This window comes from Salvelinus namaycush, chromosome 2 (genome assembly GCF_016432855.1).
Source record: "Salvelinus namaycush isolate Seneca chromosome 2, SaNama_1.0, whole genome shotgun sequence".
In the NCBI taxonomy this organism is placed as follows: domain Eukaryota; kingdom Metazoa; phylum Chordata; class Actinopteri; order Salmoniformes; family Salmonidae; genus Salvelinus; species Salvelinus namaycush.
The window spans coordinates 24,620,618-24,640,197 of NC_052308.1; the positions used below are offsets into that span (position 1 = coordinate 24,620,618).

General features: G+C 41.3%; 1 protein-coding gene across 1 annotated transcript in view; it reads right to left on the reverse strand.

The window, feature by feature from the left end:
• Window positions 1-12,523: 12,523 nt before the first annotated feature.
• Window positions 12,524-19,580, reverse strand: part of LOC120020747 (dysbindin-like) — a 31,766-nt gene continuing 24,709 nt past the window's right edge. Inside the window, exons 2-4 of the mRNA XM_038964492.1 lie at window positions 15,143-15,295; window positions 13,566-13,715; window positions 12,524-13,399 (exon numbers count right to left, since the gene is read on the reverse strand). Of these exons, the coding sequence (XP_038820420.1) occupies window positions 13,146-13,399; window positions 13,566-13,715; window positions 15,143-15,295 (557 nt within the window). The 3' untranslated portion in view covers window positions 12,524-13,145. The remainder of the gene's footprint in view (window positions 13,400-13,565; window positions 13,716-15,142; window positions 15,296-19,580) is intronic.

Genomic DNA, 19,580 nt, shown 5'->3' on the forward strand with positions numbered 1-19,580 from the left:
CAAAAAACTCCTGTGGCTTATTTTTCAAATTGGCATGTTTTGATCTCTCAATGTCTGCGCAAGAGTGAAGGTTTCATCGAGTTCTGAGATAGTACTTTTGCACATATAACACACTGTGGCTGAGGAAAGGCACTACTTCCAATATAAGTGAACCCCAAATCAATGTAGTTCTCATCATATTGCGCCTCTTCTGTGGTCCAACGTCCCTGTCTGTTCTTTGGTGCTTTCCCGGGTAATGAGGCAGTAGCTCTTCGGCTGCATCAGATTCACAAATGTCAGTGTTCATGCTAGCTGGGCTAACAACAAATGTAGAGTTACTGAGCATAGCATTGGATGTGCTCGTGGAAGCAGAACAACTTGTGTCGTCGACAGGTGCAGGTGTAGTACTGTTGGTAGTAGCAGTACTACCAGTTGAGCTGGTATGTATCTCTATGGACGCGGCGGGCCTTACTAAATGGACTGTTCTAAAATGTGAAGAAAAAATGTTTAACCCAAAAATTACTAGTATTATTATTTTTATTTTTTTCGTGAATCATATTTTTATTTGATGTACCCCCAACGGCATTGCACCCCAATTTGGGAATCCCTGAACTTGACAGACAGACAACTTCACCGTTGTCCTTTGCTTCCACCATCACAGTGTATTTTTCTGCAGTCTGTGCACAAGTGATAAACAGAGTAAAATAGGGATTGGCCCGATGGTGGTAAAGCACCAGGTGATTTGCATACAAGAACAGTAAAATCAGATACCTCACATGTTGTTGCTCTAGTGTCATGCACAACTTACAGTGCATTCAGAAAGTATTCAGACCACTTGACTTTTTCCACATTTTGTTACGTTACAGCCTTATTCTAAAATTGATTCAATCGTTTTTTTCCCACATCAATCTACACACAATACCCCATAATGACAAAGCAAAACAGGTTTTTAGACATTATTGCAAATGTATTAAAAAAACTGAAATATGACATATCCATAAGTATTTTGACCCTTTACTCAGGACTTTGCTGAAGCACCTATGACAGCATTTACAGCCTCAAGTCTTTTTGGGTATCACGCTACAAGCTTGGCACACCTGTATTTGGGAAGTTCCTCCCATTCCTCTCTGCAGATCCTCTCAAGCCCTGTCAGGTTGGATGGGGAGCGTTGCTGCACAGTTATTTTCAGGTCTCTCCAAAGATGTTTGATCGGGTTCAAGTCCGGGCTCTGGCTAGTCCACTCAAGGACATTCAGAAACTTGTCCCGAAGCCACTCCTGCGTTGTCTTGGCTGTATGCTTAGGGTCGTTGTCCTGTTGGAAGCTGAACCTTTGCACCCAGTCTGAGGTCCTGAGCGCTCTGGAGCAGGTTTTAATCAAGGGTCTCTCTGTACTTTGCTCCATTCATCTTTGCCTCGATCCTGACCACTGCCCCAGGACCTGCCGCTGAAAAACATCCCCCCAGCATGATGCTGCCACCACCATGCTTCACCGTAGGGATGGTGCTAGGTTTCCTCCAGACGTGACGCTTGGCATTCAGGGCAAAAAGTTTGATCTTGGTATCATCAAACCAGAGAATCTTGTTTCTCATGGTCTGAGAGTCTTTAGGTGCTTTTTGGCAAACTCCAAGTGGGCTGTCATGTGCCTTTTACTGAGGAGTGGCTTCCGTCTGGCCACGCTGACATAAAGGCCTGATTGGTGGAGTGTTGCAGAGATGGTTGTCCTTCTAGAAGGTTCACCCATCTCCACAGAGGAACTCTAGAGCTCTGTCAGAGTGACTATCTGGTTCTTTGTCACCTCCCTGACCAAGGCCCTTCTCTCCCGATTTCTCAGTTTGGCCGGGCGGCCAGTTCTAGGAAGCGTCTTGGTGGTTCCAAACTTCTTCCATTTAAGAATTATTGAGGCTACTGTGTTCTTGGGGACCTTCAATGCTTTAGAAATGTTTCGGTAACCTTCCCCAGATCTGTGCCTTGACACAATCCTGTCTCGGAGCTCTACGGACAATTCCTTTGACCTCATGGTTTTTGCTCTGACATGCACTGTCAGCTGTGGGACCTTATATAGACAGGTGTGTGCCTTTCCAAATCATGTCCAATCAATTGAATTTACCACAGGTGGACTCCAATGAAGGATGCGCCTGAGCTAAATTTCGAGTTTCATAGCAAAGGGTCTGAATACTTATGTAAATAAGTATTCAGACAAAAAAAAAAAAAAAAAAAAAAAAAAAAAAAAGGTATTTCTGTTTTTTATTTTTAATACATTTGAAAAAATGTCTAAAAACCTGTTTTTGCTTTGTCGTTATGGGGTATTGTGCGTAGATTGTTGAGGGGAAAAAACCCCAATTTAATCCATTTTAGAATAAGGCGTAACAAAACGTGTCAACATACTTCAAAGTTGTTAAGTAATGATATTAAGCAATGTTCTTCTCCATTACAACTACTGCATTAATGAATGAATGAATTATTTATTTAATTCATTCCTTCTATGAGACTTTCCTGATATTCCAAGCATCCCTTGAATGCGACGGCACCATTGCTGTCAATGAAGAACTCAGTGTTTGGTGTGTCTGGCGTCACCGATGCGATTTCATAGTGAAATGTTGAGTTTGGGGAATCTGACTAGAAAGGATCCTGTATCAAAAGGAGGACATTTTGGTTTTGGAATATAGTGACACAAAATAGTTATTAGAGTTTCCTACTCTATGCCAAGTACCAACATTGTTTACCTTGTGTATTTGCCACTCCAATGCTGACCTCATACATATCCCTCCCAAAGACTGGTGGGTTTTCATTTATGTCCTGAGAGTCTGACTTTTTTATTACCTCAAATGTAAGCTGTGGAATGAAATTGTTATTTATGTACCTTGTTTGAGCTGCATAAAATCTATGATAAATATGACAGATCAATTACATTTGGTAGATTTTGTCAAGAAATACAGGAAAAATATGAATAGATGAATGTTTCCTGGCTGGCTGATTTCTGAGTATTTTCTAATCTTCAGGTTCTGGTTCTGTTCATAGTCGACAGCCTTGTGGACCATCATCATGCCTGTCTCTGATCAAAGTCCCTTTGGCTACTTGTCCACTCCCTCCCCAAAGAATTTAAATGCCACACGGTACTGTCGCTCAACAAGAATCTGAAACAGAGTGGTGAGAATATACAGTTTAGAATCAGTATGATGGAGAAACGGGGAAATAGTAAGAGCATTCTGGGACACTGAACAGGCTACAGGGTCAGCAACTACCTGATGAAATATATTGTAGAAGTCCAAACTATGAGTCTGTACTCACTTTTCCCAGCTCATAAGGAAAAGGCCCAGGGTGCCCCTCTTCAATATGGAATGAGTCATGATCCAGACCCTCTTCTGATGGCTCAAATCAAATCAAAGTGTATTTGTCAAGTGCGCCGAATTCAACAGGTGTAGACCTTACAGTGAAATGCTTACTTACAGGCTCTAACCAATAGTGCAAAAAAGGTATTAGGTGAACAATAGGTAAGTAAAGAAATAAAAACGAAATAAAAACGAAGAAATATAAACAACTGAATAGGAGATACTGGCTAATCCAAACACCTGAGGGAATGGATATTCAAGATTCAGTCAATAGAGATATGTCAATCTTTCCCTGGGGCATATATTTTTTTGTATTTTTATGTTCTTTTTTTATGTCAACATTGGTCATCCTGAACAGCAGCTCAAGGCTTAAGTGACATATTTGTTTGTGCATCAGCTGTTTTGCTCATTTTGTCAGTCACCGACAGTTTCTCTATTATTCTAGCCAGTTATCTAAACTTGTAAATATCTTGGCTGAATACCGACAGGGCACACAGGGCACGTGCAAAATGTTCTCTCTGCTCCATGGAAAAGTGTGTAGAACTGCAGAAAATATGTTTAAAACTGCAACAAGGTGTAGAATTTTAGGAAATTAACTTTAAAATGTAAATTTGTCTCTCTGCTGTCAAGAGGTGGGCCACTAACATTTTTTGCTCGATTAGAACCCCCAAACGCTAGAGCCGGTCCTTCTGAACATCAAATTAATTACAGTGGTTAAAAGCTGTAGGCCTGTTCTCCACTGTAGTGCTTATTATTGCATGAAACCCAATCATTTGTAAGTGTTATAGTTTGCAGAGTAGGGAGTCTTTGTTCATGTTGTAAGACCTTTGTGATGGTTCCTGTGTCAGTGTGGATTAATCTCTTCAAGGATGATGGTATTTCATGACTCTTACACCGGTTTAGTATTTAGTATTTATTATGATCCCCATTAGCGGCTGCCAAGGTAGCGGGTACTCTTCCTTGGGTTCAAACAGGGTTAAAACAGTTACAGTGGCAAGAAAAAAATATGTGAACCCTTTGGAATTACCTGTATTTCTGCATAAATTAGTCATCAAATTTGATCTGATCTTCATCTTAGTCACAACAATAGACAAAAACAGTGTGCTTAAACTAATATCACACAAATTATTGTATTTTTCTTTTCTATATTGAATACATAATTTAAACATTCACAGTGTAGATTGGGAAAAGTATGTGAACCCCTAGGCTAATTACTTTTCCAAAAGCTAATTGGAGTCAGGAGTCAGCTAACCTGGAGTCCAATCAATGAGACGAGATTGGAGATGTTGGTTAGAGCTGCCCTACCCTATAAAAAACACTCACAAAATTTGAGTTTGCTATTCACAAGAAGCATTGCCTGATGTGAACCATGCCTTGAACAAAAGAGATCTCAGAAGACCTAAGATTAAGAATAGTTTCACTTGCATAATGCTGGAAAGGGTTACAAAAGTATCTCTAAAAGCCTTGATGTTCATCAGTCCATGGTAAGACAAATTGTCTATAAATGGAGAAAGTTCAGCACTGTTGCTACTCTCCCTAGGAGTGGCCGTCCTGCAACGATAACTGCAAGAGCACAGCGCAGAATGCTCAAGACCTACAGAAATCTCTGGAACATGCTAACATCTCTTTTGACGAGTCTACGATACGTAAAACACTAAACAAGAATGGTGTTCATGGGAGGATACCATGGAAGAAGCCACTGCTGTCCAAAAAAAACATTGCTGCACGTCTGAAGTTCGCAAAAGAGCAACTGGATGTTCCACAGCGCTTCTGGCAAAATATTCTGTGGACGGAATAAACTAAAGTTGAGTTGTTTGGAAGGAACACACAACACTATGTGTGGGTAAAAAAAGGCATAGCACACCAGCATCAAAACCTCATCCCAACGGTAAAGTATGGTGGAGGGAGCATTATGGTTTGGGACTGCTTTGCTGAAAAATAAAAAATAAAAAATGGAAGAAATTCACTCAGAAAAATTAATTCCCAAGTTTATCAAGACATTTTGCATGATAATGTAAGGCTATCTGTCCACCAATTGAAGTTCAACAGAAGTTGGGTGATGCGACAGGACAACGACCCAAAACACAGAAATAAATCAACAACAGGATGGCTTCAACGGAAGAAAATATGCCTTCTGGAGTGGCCCAGTCAGAGTCCTGACCTCAACCCAATTTAAGATGTTGTGGCATGACCTCGAGAACGGTTCACACCAGACATCCTAAGAATATTGCTGAACTGAAACAGTTTTGTAAAGATGAATGGTCCAAAATTCCTCCTGACTGTTGTGCAGGTCTGATCCGCAACTACAGAAAACGTTTGGTTGAGTTTATTGCTGCCAAAGGAGGGTCAACCAGTTATTAAATGCAAGGGTTCACATACTTTTACCCACCCTACACTGTGAATGTTTACACAGTGTGTTCAATAAAGACATGCAAATGTGTAATTGTGTGTTATTAGTTTAAGCAGACTGTGTTTGTCTATTGTTGTGACTTAGATGAAGATCAGATAAAATGTTATGACCAATTTATGTAGAAATACAGATAATTCCAACGGGTTCACATACTTTTTCTTCCCACTGTACATCACAACAAAACACAACAGCCTACATCACAAATAAAACAATACATCTTACAAGACATTACTACATTATTACTCAAATATTACAAATGTAGAATATTAAATCCACAATACAATAATTCCACAACATTACAGTGTGTGTGTGTGTGTGTGTGTGTGTGTGTGTGTGTGTGTGTGTGTGTGTGTGTGTGTGTGTGTGTGTGTGTGTGTGTGTGCGTGTGTGTGTGGGTGTGTCTCTTCACTGTCCGCGTTATGCCGTGAGGTATTATTTTATCTGTTGTTTTTTTTATCTGATTTTACTGCTCGCTTCAGATACTTAATGTGGAAGAGAGTTCCATGTAGTCATGGCTCTATGTAGTACTGTGTGTTTCCTAGAGTCTGTTCTGGGGACTGTGAAGAGACCCCTGGTAGCATGTCTTGTAGGTATCTGAGCTGCGTGTTAGCTGTTTGAACAGACAGTTCAGTGCTTTCAACACATCAATACCTCTCACAAAGACAGGTAGTGATGCTGTCAATCTCTCCTCTACTTTGAGCCAGGAGAGATTGACATAAATCTTATTGATATTAGCCCTCCGTGTACATTTAAGGGCCAGCCGTGCTGCTCTGTTCTGGGCCAACTGTAATTAAATGCCTATGTTCTTCTTTGTGACACTTGACCATGTAACTGGGCAGTAGTCCAGGTGTAATAAAACTAGGGCCAGTAGGACTCGTTTAAATGACTGTGATGCCAAGAAAGCAGAGCAATGCCTTATCATGGACAGACCTCTCCCAATCTTAGCTACCACTGCATCAATATGTTTTGACCATGACAGTTTACAGTCTAGGGTTACACTAAGCAGTTTAGTCTCCTCAACTTGTTAAATTGCCACATTATTCATTATAAGATTTAGAGGAGGTTTAGGGTTTAGTGAATGATTTGTCCCAAATACAATGATTTTAGTGTTTTATATGGTTTGAGAGCTGATTATACAGTAGACTCGTAAGGTTGAACTAGACCAAATTTTGTTTTGACCAAACAGACCCCAACTCCTCATAGAGAGAACACAATAAGCATGGGGTTTCATATTATGCCCAGTTAAAGGGATAGTTCACCCAAATTTCAAAATTATACATTGGTTTACCCTGTAAACAGCCTATGGACAAGGTATGACAGCAATCCATGTTTTAGTTTAGTTTCCCTTGCATTGTTTCCACATGCTAACCTTTTAGCATTCGTGGCACAAATCCCATTCAAGTCATGGGACTGACATACTGTAAGCATTTTTCGTGCATCATGTCCAAATCATCCAAAAGTATCTAAAATTGATTGTGAAGCTCAACAAAGTCAAATATAAATGATTTGAACATAATGTGTGAAAAATGCTAATATCGGTCCCATGACTTGAATTGGATTTGTGCCACAAATGCTAAAACGTTTGCATTTTAGGCGGGTGCTACACAGAGTGGAAGAGGAGAAGTCCAGTGGCTATAAGACCAGAATTGCCTTCTACAAGATCAGCAGCAGCCTGCATCATCATCTACCATCCTCTGACCAGCTCCCTTCACTCAAGCCATGATCTGACCCTCTCCATCTTTGGAGGATGCAGCATTCAAAGACTTGGCCTCTATTGGTTGATCTGTCATGATATATTCCTTGTTTGTTTTTTGCTCTTGAAGAGCTTTGTGATTCTATGAAAAGCGCTATAGAAGTTTAATAAATAATAATAATAGTTATTATTATTAGTGGAAACAATGCCAAAAAACTAAACCAAAGCACGAATTGCTGTCATACCTTGTCCATAGACTGCTTACAGGGTAAGGCAACCAATATGTCATTTTGTAATTTGGGTGAACCATACCTTTAACGCATCACGATTAACCATCACTATTTGTGGGAATATGGAGTTACTTTGACCTGCAGGATGGTTTAAGACAGACATCAGCAATTGGATACACCTCTCCTTTACAAGCTTTTAACTGACCCTAAAGTGTATCATGAAGATTCTGTGGTAATGGGTCCTTACTGAAAGGAGTCAGTAACACTGTAGTAAGCCTGTCCTGAACATCATAAATTAACAATGTTGTATGTTTACTTACAGTGGGGCAAAAAAGTATTTAGTCAGCCACCAATTGTGCAAGTTCTCCCACTTAAAAAGATGAGAGGCCTGTAATTTTCATCATAGGTACACTTCAACTATGACAGACAAAATGAGAAAAAAAATCCAGAAAATCACATTGTAGGATTTTTAATGAATTTATTTGCAAATTATGGTGGAAAATAAGTATTTGGTCAATAACAAAAGTTTATCTCAATACTTTGTTATATACCCTTTGTTGGCAATGACAGAGGTCAAACGTTTTCTGTAAGTCTTCACAGGGTTTTCACACACTGTTGCTGGTATTTTGGCCCATTCCTCCATGCAGATCTCCTCTAGAGCAGTGATGTTTTGGGGCTGTTGCTGGGCAACACGGACTTTCAACTCCCTCCAAAGATTTTCTATGGGGTTGAGATCTGGAGACTGGCTAGGCCACTCCAGGACCTTGAAATGCTTCTTACGAAGCCACTCCGTTGCCCGGGCGGTGTGTTTGGGATCATTGTCATGCTGAAAGACCCAGCCACGTTTCATCTTCAATGCCCTTGCTGATGGAAGGAGGTTTTCACTCAAAATCTCACGATACATGGCCCCATTCATTCTTTCCTTTACACGGATCAGTCGTCCTGGTCCCTTTGCAGAAAAACAGCCCCAACGCATGATGTTTCCACCCCATGCTTCACAGTAGGTATGGTGTTCTTTGGATGCAACTCAGCATTCTTTGTCCTCCAAACACGGCGAGTTGAGTTTTTACCAAAAAGTTCTATTTTGGTTTCATCTGACCATATGACATTCTCCCAATCTTCTTCTGGATCATCCAAATGCTCTCTAGCAAACTTCAGACGGGCCTGGACATGTACTGGCTTAAGCAGGGGGACACGTCTGGCACTGCAGGATTTGAGTCCCTTGCGGCGTAGTGTGTTACTGATGGTAGGCTTTGTTACTTTGGTCCCAGCTCTCTGCAGGTCATTCACTAGGTCCCCCCGTGTGGTTCTGGGATTTTTGCTCACCGTTCTTGTGATCATTTTGACCCCACGGGGTGAGATCTTGCGTGGAGCCCTAGATCGAGGGAGATTATCAGTGGTCTTGTATGTCTTCCATTTCCTAATAATTGCTCCCACAGTTGATTTCTTCAAACCAAGCTGCTTACCTATTGCAGATTCAGTCTTCCCAGCCTGGTGCAGGTCTACAATTTTGTTTCTGGTGTCCTTTGACAGCTCTTTGGTCTTGGCCATAGTGGAGTTTGGAGTGTGACTGTTTGAGGTTGTGGACAGGTGTCTTTTATACTGATAACAAGTTCAAACAGGTGCCATTAATACAGGTAACGAGTGGAGGACAGAGGAGCCTCTTAAAGAAGAAGTTACAGGTCTGTGAGAGCCAGAAATCTTTCTTGTTTGTAGGTGACCAAATACTTATTTTCCACCATAATTTGCAAATAAATTCATTAAAAATCCTACAATGTGATTTTCTGGATTTTTTTTCTCATTTTGTCTGTCATAGCTGAAGTGTACCTATGATGAAAATTACAGGCCTCTCTCATATTTTTAAGTGGGAGAACTTGCACAATTGGTGGCTGACTAAATACTTTTTTGCCCCACTGTATGTGATTCATAATTCTACATTTACATTTGACATGTTAGTGTTATCCAGAGCGACTGACAGTAGAGTGCATACATAAAAATAAAAAATAAATCATAGCAAACCATTCACATCTTATAATAATATGTGGGGTCAACATTGCAGAACAGCATAGATACCCTTTCTAAATTAGAATAGTACGTAGAATACATTAAAGTTCAAGCTTCCATCAATTGTTGATTTCAAACTCTGATAAAATAAGTCTAAGAATGTGCAGAGTGTACACTTTGCTAACGGCATATTTAGGTAATTTAAGAAATTACAAGATACCAAATCAGTACCATCACTTCATAGCTCTGTAGAGATAAATATGACCGATGTCATGGTAAAGCCAGACACAACAGCTGGATGACCAACCTAGGGGAGAGTGTGATAATATCTGGCAGGTCCTGAGCACCAACAGGAAATGCTGCCTTTCATGTAATACACACAGAGCCTCATATGTGTGCATATATGTGTGCATTCATGTATGAGTGTGAGAGAGAGAGAAAGAGGAGGCCTTTGGGAGGAGGTGAGGAGAATATATTGAGAGAACTTTAAGAAATAATGAGGCAACTTGAAGATAAGGTCATACAGTATTTTTGAAGAACCTGCCAATGATTCAAAGTAAGATTTATGGAGTCAAATCCAAAGATAAAATTTACGCTGACTCTTCTGAATTATTAAATGTTGTTATTTGAGTACAGTGTGCTGTGCTAAACATGACCCAGGTAACAATTTTACATGTATTGAAGGCAGTAACTCCCTTCACTGAGTGTACAAAACTTTAGGAACACCTGCTCTTTGCATAGACTGACCAGGTGAATCCAGGTGAAAGCTATGATCCCTTATTGATGTCACCTGTTAAATCCACCTCAATCAGTGTAGATCGGGGATAGGCCTAGCAGCCATCTATCTAAACTTTTAGTAAGCATGGTCGAATTACCGACTGGCATAGGGCCCATTGATCATCAGTTATCATATTAACAACTGCAAACATTAGCCTCCACCCTTGGCAAGAGCACCAGTTATCATATTAACAACTGCAAACATTAGCCTCCACCCTTGGCAAAATATGTAGAACTTCAGGAAATGTGATGTTAAACTGCAAAATGTTCTATCCGCCGATGGCAAAATGAGTAGAATTGCATGAAATGAGTTGTAAAATTGCTAAATCCTCTCTCCGCCCCATGGCCCACAAGCCACTGCGGCCCCTCATGATGAGTTCCGTTTTTTTGTGGCCCCCACACCATCAAAGTTGCCCATCCCTTTGGAAATGAAGGGGAGGAGAGAGGTTAAAGAAGGATTTTTAAGCCTTGAAACAATTGAGACATGGATTGTGTGTGCCATTCAGAAGGTGTGAATGGGCAAGGCAAAAGTGCCTTTGAATGGAGTATGGTTGTAGGTCCCAGGCACACTGGTTTTAGTGTGTCAAGAACTGCAATGCTGCTGGGATTTTCACGCTCAACAGTTTGCCGTGTGAATCATGAATGGTCCACCACCCAAAGGACATCCAGCCAACTTGACACAACTATGGGTAGCATTGGAGTCAACATGGGCCAGCATCCCTGTGGAATGCTTATCAACACCTTGTAGAGTCCATGCCCAACGAATTGAGGCTGTTCTGAGGGCAAAAGGGGGTGCAACTCAATATTAGGAAGGTGTTCCTAATATTTTATACACTCAGTGTATTCGTTCGTTAATGGCAAAGTATTTTCTCCCACTCTTCTCTGCTGTTCCTCTCAAAATCTGTCAGGTTGGATGGGGAGCATCGCTGCACAGCTATTTTCAGGTCTCTCCAGAGATGTTTGATCGGGTTCACGTCCGGACTCTGGCTGGTCCACACAAGGACATTCAGAAACTTGTCCCGAAGCCACTCCTACGTTGTCTTGGCTGTGTGCTTAGGGTCGTTGTCCTGTTAGAAGGTGAACCTTTCCCCAGTCTGAGGTCCTGAGTGCTCTGGAGCAAGTTTTCATCAAGGATCTCTCTGTACTTTGCACCATTCATCTTTCCCTCAATCCTGACTAGTCTCCCAGTCCCTGCCGCTGAAAAACATCCCCACAACATGATGCACCATGCTTCACCGTAGGGATGGTGCCGGGTTTCCTCCAGACGTGACGCTTGGCACTTAAGCCAAAGAGTTCAATCTTGGTTTCATCAGACCAGAGAATCTTGTTTCTCATGGTCTGAGAGTCCTTTAGGTGCCTTTAGGCAAACTCCAAGTAGGGTGTCATGTGTCTTTTACTGAGGAGAGGCATCCGTCTCTACCATAAAGGCCTGATTGGTGAAGTGCTGCATAGATGGTTGTCCTTCTGAAAGGTTCTCCCATCTCCACAGAGGAACCCTGGAGCTCTGTTAGAGTGACCATCGGGTTCTTGGTCACCTCCCTGACCAATGCCCTTCCCCCCCAGATTGCTCAGTTTGGCTGGGCGGCAAGCTCTAGGAACAGTCTTGGTGGTTCCAAACTTTTCCACTTAAGAATGATGGAGTCCACTGTGTTCTTGGGGACCTTCAATGCTGCAGAAATGTTTTGGTGTCCTTCCCCAGATCTGTGCCTCGACACAATCCTGTCCCGGAGCTCTACGGACAATTCCTTCAACCTCGTGGTTTGGTTTTTGCTCTGACATGCACTGTCAACTGTGGGGCCTTATATAGACAAGTGTGCGTTAGAAAATAATGTCCAATCAATTTAATTTACCACAGGTAGACTCCAATCAAGTTGTGGAAACATCTCAAGGATGATCAATAGAAACAGGATGCACCTGAGTTCAATTTAGAGTCTCATAGCAAAGGGTCTGAATGCTTATGTAAATAAGGTATTTCTGTTTATTTTTTTCATACATTTGCAAAAATTTCTAAAAAATGTTTTTCACTTTGTCATTATGGGTTATTGTGTGTAGATTAATGAAGATTTTTTTATTTAATACATTTTAGGATAAGGCTGTAACATAACAAAATGTGGAAAAAGGGAAGGGGTCTGAATTCCGAATGCACTGTATATATCAAAATGAAAGCAACACTATGCAATGTACAGTACATCCTTCGTTTTTATTTGTGGCAGGTGTTTTGGGATTGGTTCAACATTTTGGGGAATACGGGAACTAAGGGCCAGATTTACTCAGCATTGCAGTTACTCTCTAAAGATTTTTTTTGTGTGTGTAATTGCACAATTGTAAATCCCTGTCTGTAGTACAGTAATGCTTACATGGTTGCATATTTCACAACTCTGTTATGTACATATCCTGGCTGTGGAGTACACACAGGAATGTACTTCCTCAAATGTCCGTGTCACACGTCGCCAGACCCTACTAGAATCTCAAATGAGGAAATAAAAAGAAGTATCTTGTTATCTATATGCCAGAAGTATATATGGAGATAAGCAAGCTTTGAGAAGATTTGGCCTTATATTTACAGTTCAGACAAAACTAAATGAAGAGTAAAGAAAATGATGTTGTAAGTGATAGTTGCCAGTCCATGGAACACCTCTGTGTGTGAGTGTCCCGTTTCAGTGATACTTGTCAGCACCAGTATGTTCAAAATGTTAGTGAATATTGGAAGTGAAGCAAGGCCTCTATGAAGAGAAGGTGGGCCGATCCTTCTCCTCATCTTTTCCTGGGGTTGATCCCATCAGCAAGAGTGTGCCGACATTCACATCCTCATCATCTGATTGGACTACAGGGGTTTCCCTTCCATCCTCATTGGTGTTCTGGCTGTTGGTGGAGGAAGTGGAGGAGGTGGAGGACATGCGGGACTTCCCCACACAACCGCCTGTGTTGTGGGGAGAGCGTCCCTGGCTGATGACCTCATTGTTGTTGCCATGAACTACTGTGGGTGAAATGAAATGGATGTTAGGCCACAGATTATCAGTGCTGCACTCTGTATTGCAGTTAATGTTGCCAGCTAGTATAGGTGAGGGACAAAGCCTAGACTCTACCAAATACTACACTATCAACACGGGACTGCCTCAGATGCGAGTCTCCCCTCCACTCACCTTTACCTGGCAGAGGGGAGGTCAGCACCCCCCCATCCCCCCCAGAGCTGAGGAAGACATCCAGGGCCTCCTGGTCAGAGATGTCCATAAGGTCCATCTGCTCCAGCATGTCCACATTCACCTCCATGGACGAGACGCTGCCAATGGGAGCTAACAACAACACAAGAGACAAACGTGGTTGATTAGAGGCATTTACTGTATGTCAGCTTCACTTCTCAAAGGAAATGTTTAGCAACATTTAGTAGGGTTGTTCCACCAATTAGATGCCTTTCGAGTAGTTTAACTTGGTGGGAAATAAACATTTTATTTAACCTGATTTTAAAATTGTCATAAAAAGCACATGTTCACTTAATGACAAACAATTTTCCCCATCTCAGTAGGTTAAAAAAAACATATACTATAGTAAGTGACTATTAAGTGCCAAATAAAGTAACAGGGATGACCGTAAAAGAGTAGACGACTTCATCTTAAATCATCCCCAAATACCCTTGTGACAAGAGGAATGGAAGCTTGTTGTGTGCAACAGGGATGGGTATGTAAATGCAAGCTTCACAAAACAATGTACATTGTTAAAACATTTTTAGCCTTCTATCTACGGCTAACAGGGCTGACGTGTTATGCTCGACCCTCTCAGTTTTCCACCACAAAACACCAGAAAATGGCCAAAAGGAGTAGAACCAGCTCAGCTGCTTTACACTATGATTTGACTATGAAATGGTTTTTTACCTTCAAATTAATCATCTTCAGAAATGACTTTGACAACAAAATAACTAGGGCTTTACAATGACGGTGAAAACCTGGGGAAATGTTGGGATTAAGTGGGTTAAAATCTTCCTAGAAGTCATAGAGGATGCATGTCAAAATTCTGAATTTTGGCACTTTAGTAAGTCTAGTCATGTAAAAAAAAAAAAAAAAAAAAAACGGATTTATTAAATTTTCCATGTGGTCTATATTAACAGGCATTTAATTTGACATAACAGTTTTGTTTTTATAAATCAGCATTTCTACGTAAAATATCAAAGGGATGCAAAAGGACCTCATTTCGTGGAACGACCCAGAAACTTTCACACACTCACACACGTGTGTGTGTGTGTGTGTGTGTGTGTGTGTGTGTGTGTGTGTGTGTGTGTGTGAGAGAGAGAGAGAGAGAGAGAGAGAGAGAGAGAGAGAGAGAGAGAGAGAGAGAGAGAGAGAGAGAGAGAGAGAGAGAGAGAGAGAGAGAGAGAGAGAGAGAGAGAGAGAGAGAGAGAGAGACTGCACATAGCCATAATATGACATTTGGAATGTCTCTATTCCTTTCTTACTTTTGTGAGTGTAATGTTTACTGTTAATTTTTGATTATTTATTTCACTTTAGTTTATTATCTTTTTCACTTGCTTTGGCAATATAAACATGTTTCCCATGCCAAATTTTTATTATTTGAATTTAATTGAGAGAGAGAGGGAGAGAGAGAATTTGAAGGTTGTGGAGTTGAATCTAGGGTTAGGGTAATGGTTGAGCTGGGGTATGGACATGAAGCTTAGATTAGGGTTAGGGTACATGTGTGCATACATGTGTGTGATGCCGATTGCACTCACGTCTCTTATAGTCATGAATATGCAGGTGGGCAGAGGACAGGTAGACGTCCACATCGTGCTGAAATACCTCTTCAAAGAAGCGCTGTCTCTCTCTCAGTTTCAGCTGCTGGGCTGAGTCCAATTCTGGGACTCTCTGAGTATGCTCTGTCTCTGCTGGAACATAGGACAACAGAACATATCAGTCAGAAACTCTAGTCTAACAGGTCTGCAGAATCAACACTTCTCCCCAAATCTGTAACAAACAATAACCAGAAGGGGGCAACAATGAGCCATGGGAACAAGAAACTGTAATCTCAGATTCTGGGGTTGAGAATTGTAGGCTTTTCATATCCTCTTGCAGACTTGGTTTCCTTGGTATAACCAAGTGTAACAGACACTTTTAGCATCATAGCACGTCTGTACAACATTTCATACTGATTCCTTACGTTGAAATATGATTGGATGATTGATCCTGTAAACCATATCATAAATGCTCTCCTTTGTTCATGAAGAATATGCAATTGACAATCCACTGGGATTCAAAAACATCAACTCCACAGCTCCATGTATTTTGATTCAATCCAGATACAGCTAATGCTTTTACTGTTGCAGGTCCATAACTTACCTGACCAGTGTGGATGGCCAGAGAGATCTAGATCAATATATACGATATTCACACTTTACCGTAGTGTACTATATTCAATCCCTCCACACCCACCAATTGCTTTGCAAAGGCCAGCTGTCAATTCCCCTAGTAGATTAATCTTGTTTAGGACAGAATGCAATCACATTTTCCACCTCATCAGAACCATTGTAATAAAGCAGAGTGCTGCTAGAGCCAGGGGAGGGGACAGCACTGAAGTGTATACACAGGGAGAGAGGAAAGAGAAATGCAAGAACCCAGAATGACCTGAAGAATGCCAGTGTGTTCTGGGCACAGAGTAAACCACCCTCCAGTTTACATCACCTTTTTATGGTGGGCTCCCTGAACACATCATGTATACAGATGTCAAGAAGTCTTCTTCCACTGTTAACATATAATTCAATCTGTAAACACACTCATTAATGGGTTAGCGATGCAATATGGAACAAGTACTGTGAGATCATAAAGTGATGGGTAGTGTCGTGTCTTGACTATCATTAATGTGTTTGACTGTTATTTTATCAAATAATTACATACCACATTCAATTGTTATGCGATTAAATTAATCATATAACAATTAGTTAAGTAGTAATCTGGGGCACCACGGGAAAAGTTATTTAACAAGTTACTATCTCCTGACTAAACTCTAAAGATATAAATATCTCTTACATCAGTCACAGTCAATTCATTAATTCTTATTTACCTTCCGTCTCATTCTAAATGTCGCAAAGCTCTTGGATATCGGCACGAACCCTATCATAAATGATGAATCAGCAATATACAATTTTTTTTGTTTAGTTTTATTTAACCTTTATTTAACTAGGCAAGTCAGTTAAGAACAGATTCTTATTTACAATGACGTCCTACCCCGCCAAACCCGGGTGACGCTGGGCCAATTGTGCACCGCCCTATGGGACTCCCAATCACGGCCAAATGTGATGCAGCCTGGATCAAATTGGCTTAGTTATTTATTACTAACTAAATAATCACACAGAATTATATTAACACACAAACAGGATAGCTTACACATTGATTACTACCCAATGCAATGAAAAGTCCCTAGTGGACTAAAACCGATATGACGGCTTGTTACACAAAATGGAGGATTCTAAAGAGAGGAAAAGGAAGAGACAAAGGAATTCCACTAACGTACATACAGCTGATAACTATGCTCATGGAAATGCAAAAACTTTGCACATGAACGGCCGCTCATTCGAAAGAATTGCAATATACATTTTCATGTGTATGTCTTTGCTGTCTCTCTGTTGAAAATACTCGATCAATCTATGGGGAGTAAGTGGACAGAAAGTCTCGGGTTGTGTATGTCTCTGGTTGTCCACCAGAGGTCACCATGTCTTTTGTAGTCATAGCTTCTTGGTTTCAGGTGTCTGTGAGAACGTATCTTCCAGAGGAAGTGTTCGTTAGAATGGATCTTTCAAAATACCACCCGGTGGTTCTCAGTCGAGTTTACTAGACTGAAGTACTCAAACAGCTGCAGACTGAATGTTCCTGTGTAGTCTTCTTCTTCTTCGAGAGAGAGAGAGAGTTTCAGAGTTTCTAACCATTTTGTACCTTTCAGCTCACACTGTTGGCCCCGCTGGTCTTGTAGAGTCTAACCATTCATAATGTCCAGTTCAACACCGTCCACCTGCTTGTTCTAATGTGTTAATTTTCTTAACCATTTTTTACGTATTCAGCTGGCGCTGCACGTAACTGGTCTCCATTTAAATGGCAACCATTTCAGCGTGTGGACTGCGTCCTCACTTTCTCTGGTCTAATGTAAATTTCATTAGAGAGTCCATTTATAAACTCTGGAAAAAAGGGGAATTCCATGGACGCCGACATAATATCTGTGCTCACGTGGGTGTGGTCACTGACTGGTTAAAACTTTTATATGAAAAACAATTCTAATTTAGAAGGCTAACATCACATTTCATCTTCTCACAAAGAGTTTCACATTTAATCATATAAGTTACACAACATTTAGATGTAAATCTGATAACTGGGAAATATACACATTCAGAGATACAGTTATGTTGTTATACTGTCCTTAATGAGATCCCAAAACAACAACTGATCTGACATAATTGATCTTTCAGTACCCATTCCAACAGTTTGGTTTGAAATATAGAAATATTGTTTCATTATTCAACCTTTTGATGTTACCATTTTGGCGGGAGGAATCTCCTTATAACAAAGAGGTTTCTTTCCCCTCCTGCAAATCCCAAAGGAAAAGTTTCTACAAGGTATTTACGACCGTCATAAAACGGCCAACTTCACCCCTCTCCTCCTCTGCAGGAGAGAGGGGGAGCTGTAGAGCGGACCTACTGTAACCTGATCCTTCAGATCTTCACAGGAGAGTCATGACAGTAGCCTACACACAGCAGACTGACATAGGCTACATTGGGGCTTTCGGCACAGTTCTGTAAGTGTTAAAACATGAATTGCCCTCTCTCTCCTCTCACCACATCCATATATTGACCTCCTACTGAACAAAACTGTCTGTGGATTAGGTATAGTGAGAAGCTACAGGCAGGGATTGGGCTAATTGGATGAGGCTTTTAATCCTGATCTAAATTGGGAATAATGTAAAGATTGTGGCCTGTGCTGTGATCACTGATCATGCTCAGACAGTAATGAGGCTCTAAGAAGCTGAAGACAGATAGAGGTATCAGGGCAGAAATAAAAATAGGGGGAAGAGGAACTAGGCCTCCGACCACAGGGCTGCAAGCTCCAAGTGGATGTCTGATAGTATTGTCACTGTAACAACATCTTTATTTCTGAATTTGTTTTAATCCTTGCTGAGTCATGACAAGGAACCACATAAAGCAGGTTTGTTTTTTTGGGCCCATGCTTCTCTAACATTACAGTAAGCAAATGGTATAATGATAATACCAATGGTGTTCCTGGTTTTCCTTTGTATGCAGAACGATTTAAGTCTGTCTGATAAGGGCAACAGGTCCCCCCAGTCCAGTCTGCTGTGTCAGCCCCAAACTCCCCGTGGGTCCTGTGGAGCCCTCTGTCTAGTGACAAAAGGAGCCATGCCTGTCACAGCAACTCCCTGTCTCCCCCAGTCTGAAAGCCCTGTCCTGGGGCCATCCGGGAAGGGGAGGAGAGACAGCAGAGGAAAGGCTTCACCTCACCCCCCTGGGCCTGACTGTCTGTCTGCACCACTGGGCACCATTGGGAATCACTGGGCAAACACTAAGACACTGATCCATGTGGGGGACAGCCTCTGACACCAGCCAAAGCAAACTCTCAGCGCTCCAGAGGCACAAAACCAAAATGACACAGAAAAAATAAAGAGCTGGTGAGAAGTCTGCTGCATCCTGCCAAACATTCAATGAGTTATGTCTGTTCATAACTGTTATGAACCCCTTTGGCCCTGCAGTCTAGGGGGGATGGAAACGAGACCCATAACATATCTCATGCAAGTCATGACAGTGAAAAGAAACAGTGAGAACTAAAAAAACAACAGACAACCTAAATCTACCGTCAAACACTTTAGGTTTATTTTTCAAACACACGGTAATGGGGGCGGGGGGGAGGGGCTGAGCTAGACCCAAGGAAAGAAATAATAAATATCCAAAAACCCCTAAGCTAGTCTTGCCTGCTTCAAGAACAGCTAGCTAACTAACCAATAAAATACAGTGGGTGGTCCGCGCAGTTCTAACTAGGATACATAGACAAAGTTTTCCTACGGGTAATGTATGCCCAAGGGCGACTTGGCTTGGTATCCCCTTTTCCCACCAACAAACAAACAGCCATACACCACCATACTCACATGATAACAGACAATGTGAGAGGTAGGCGCAA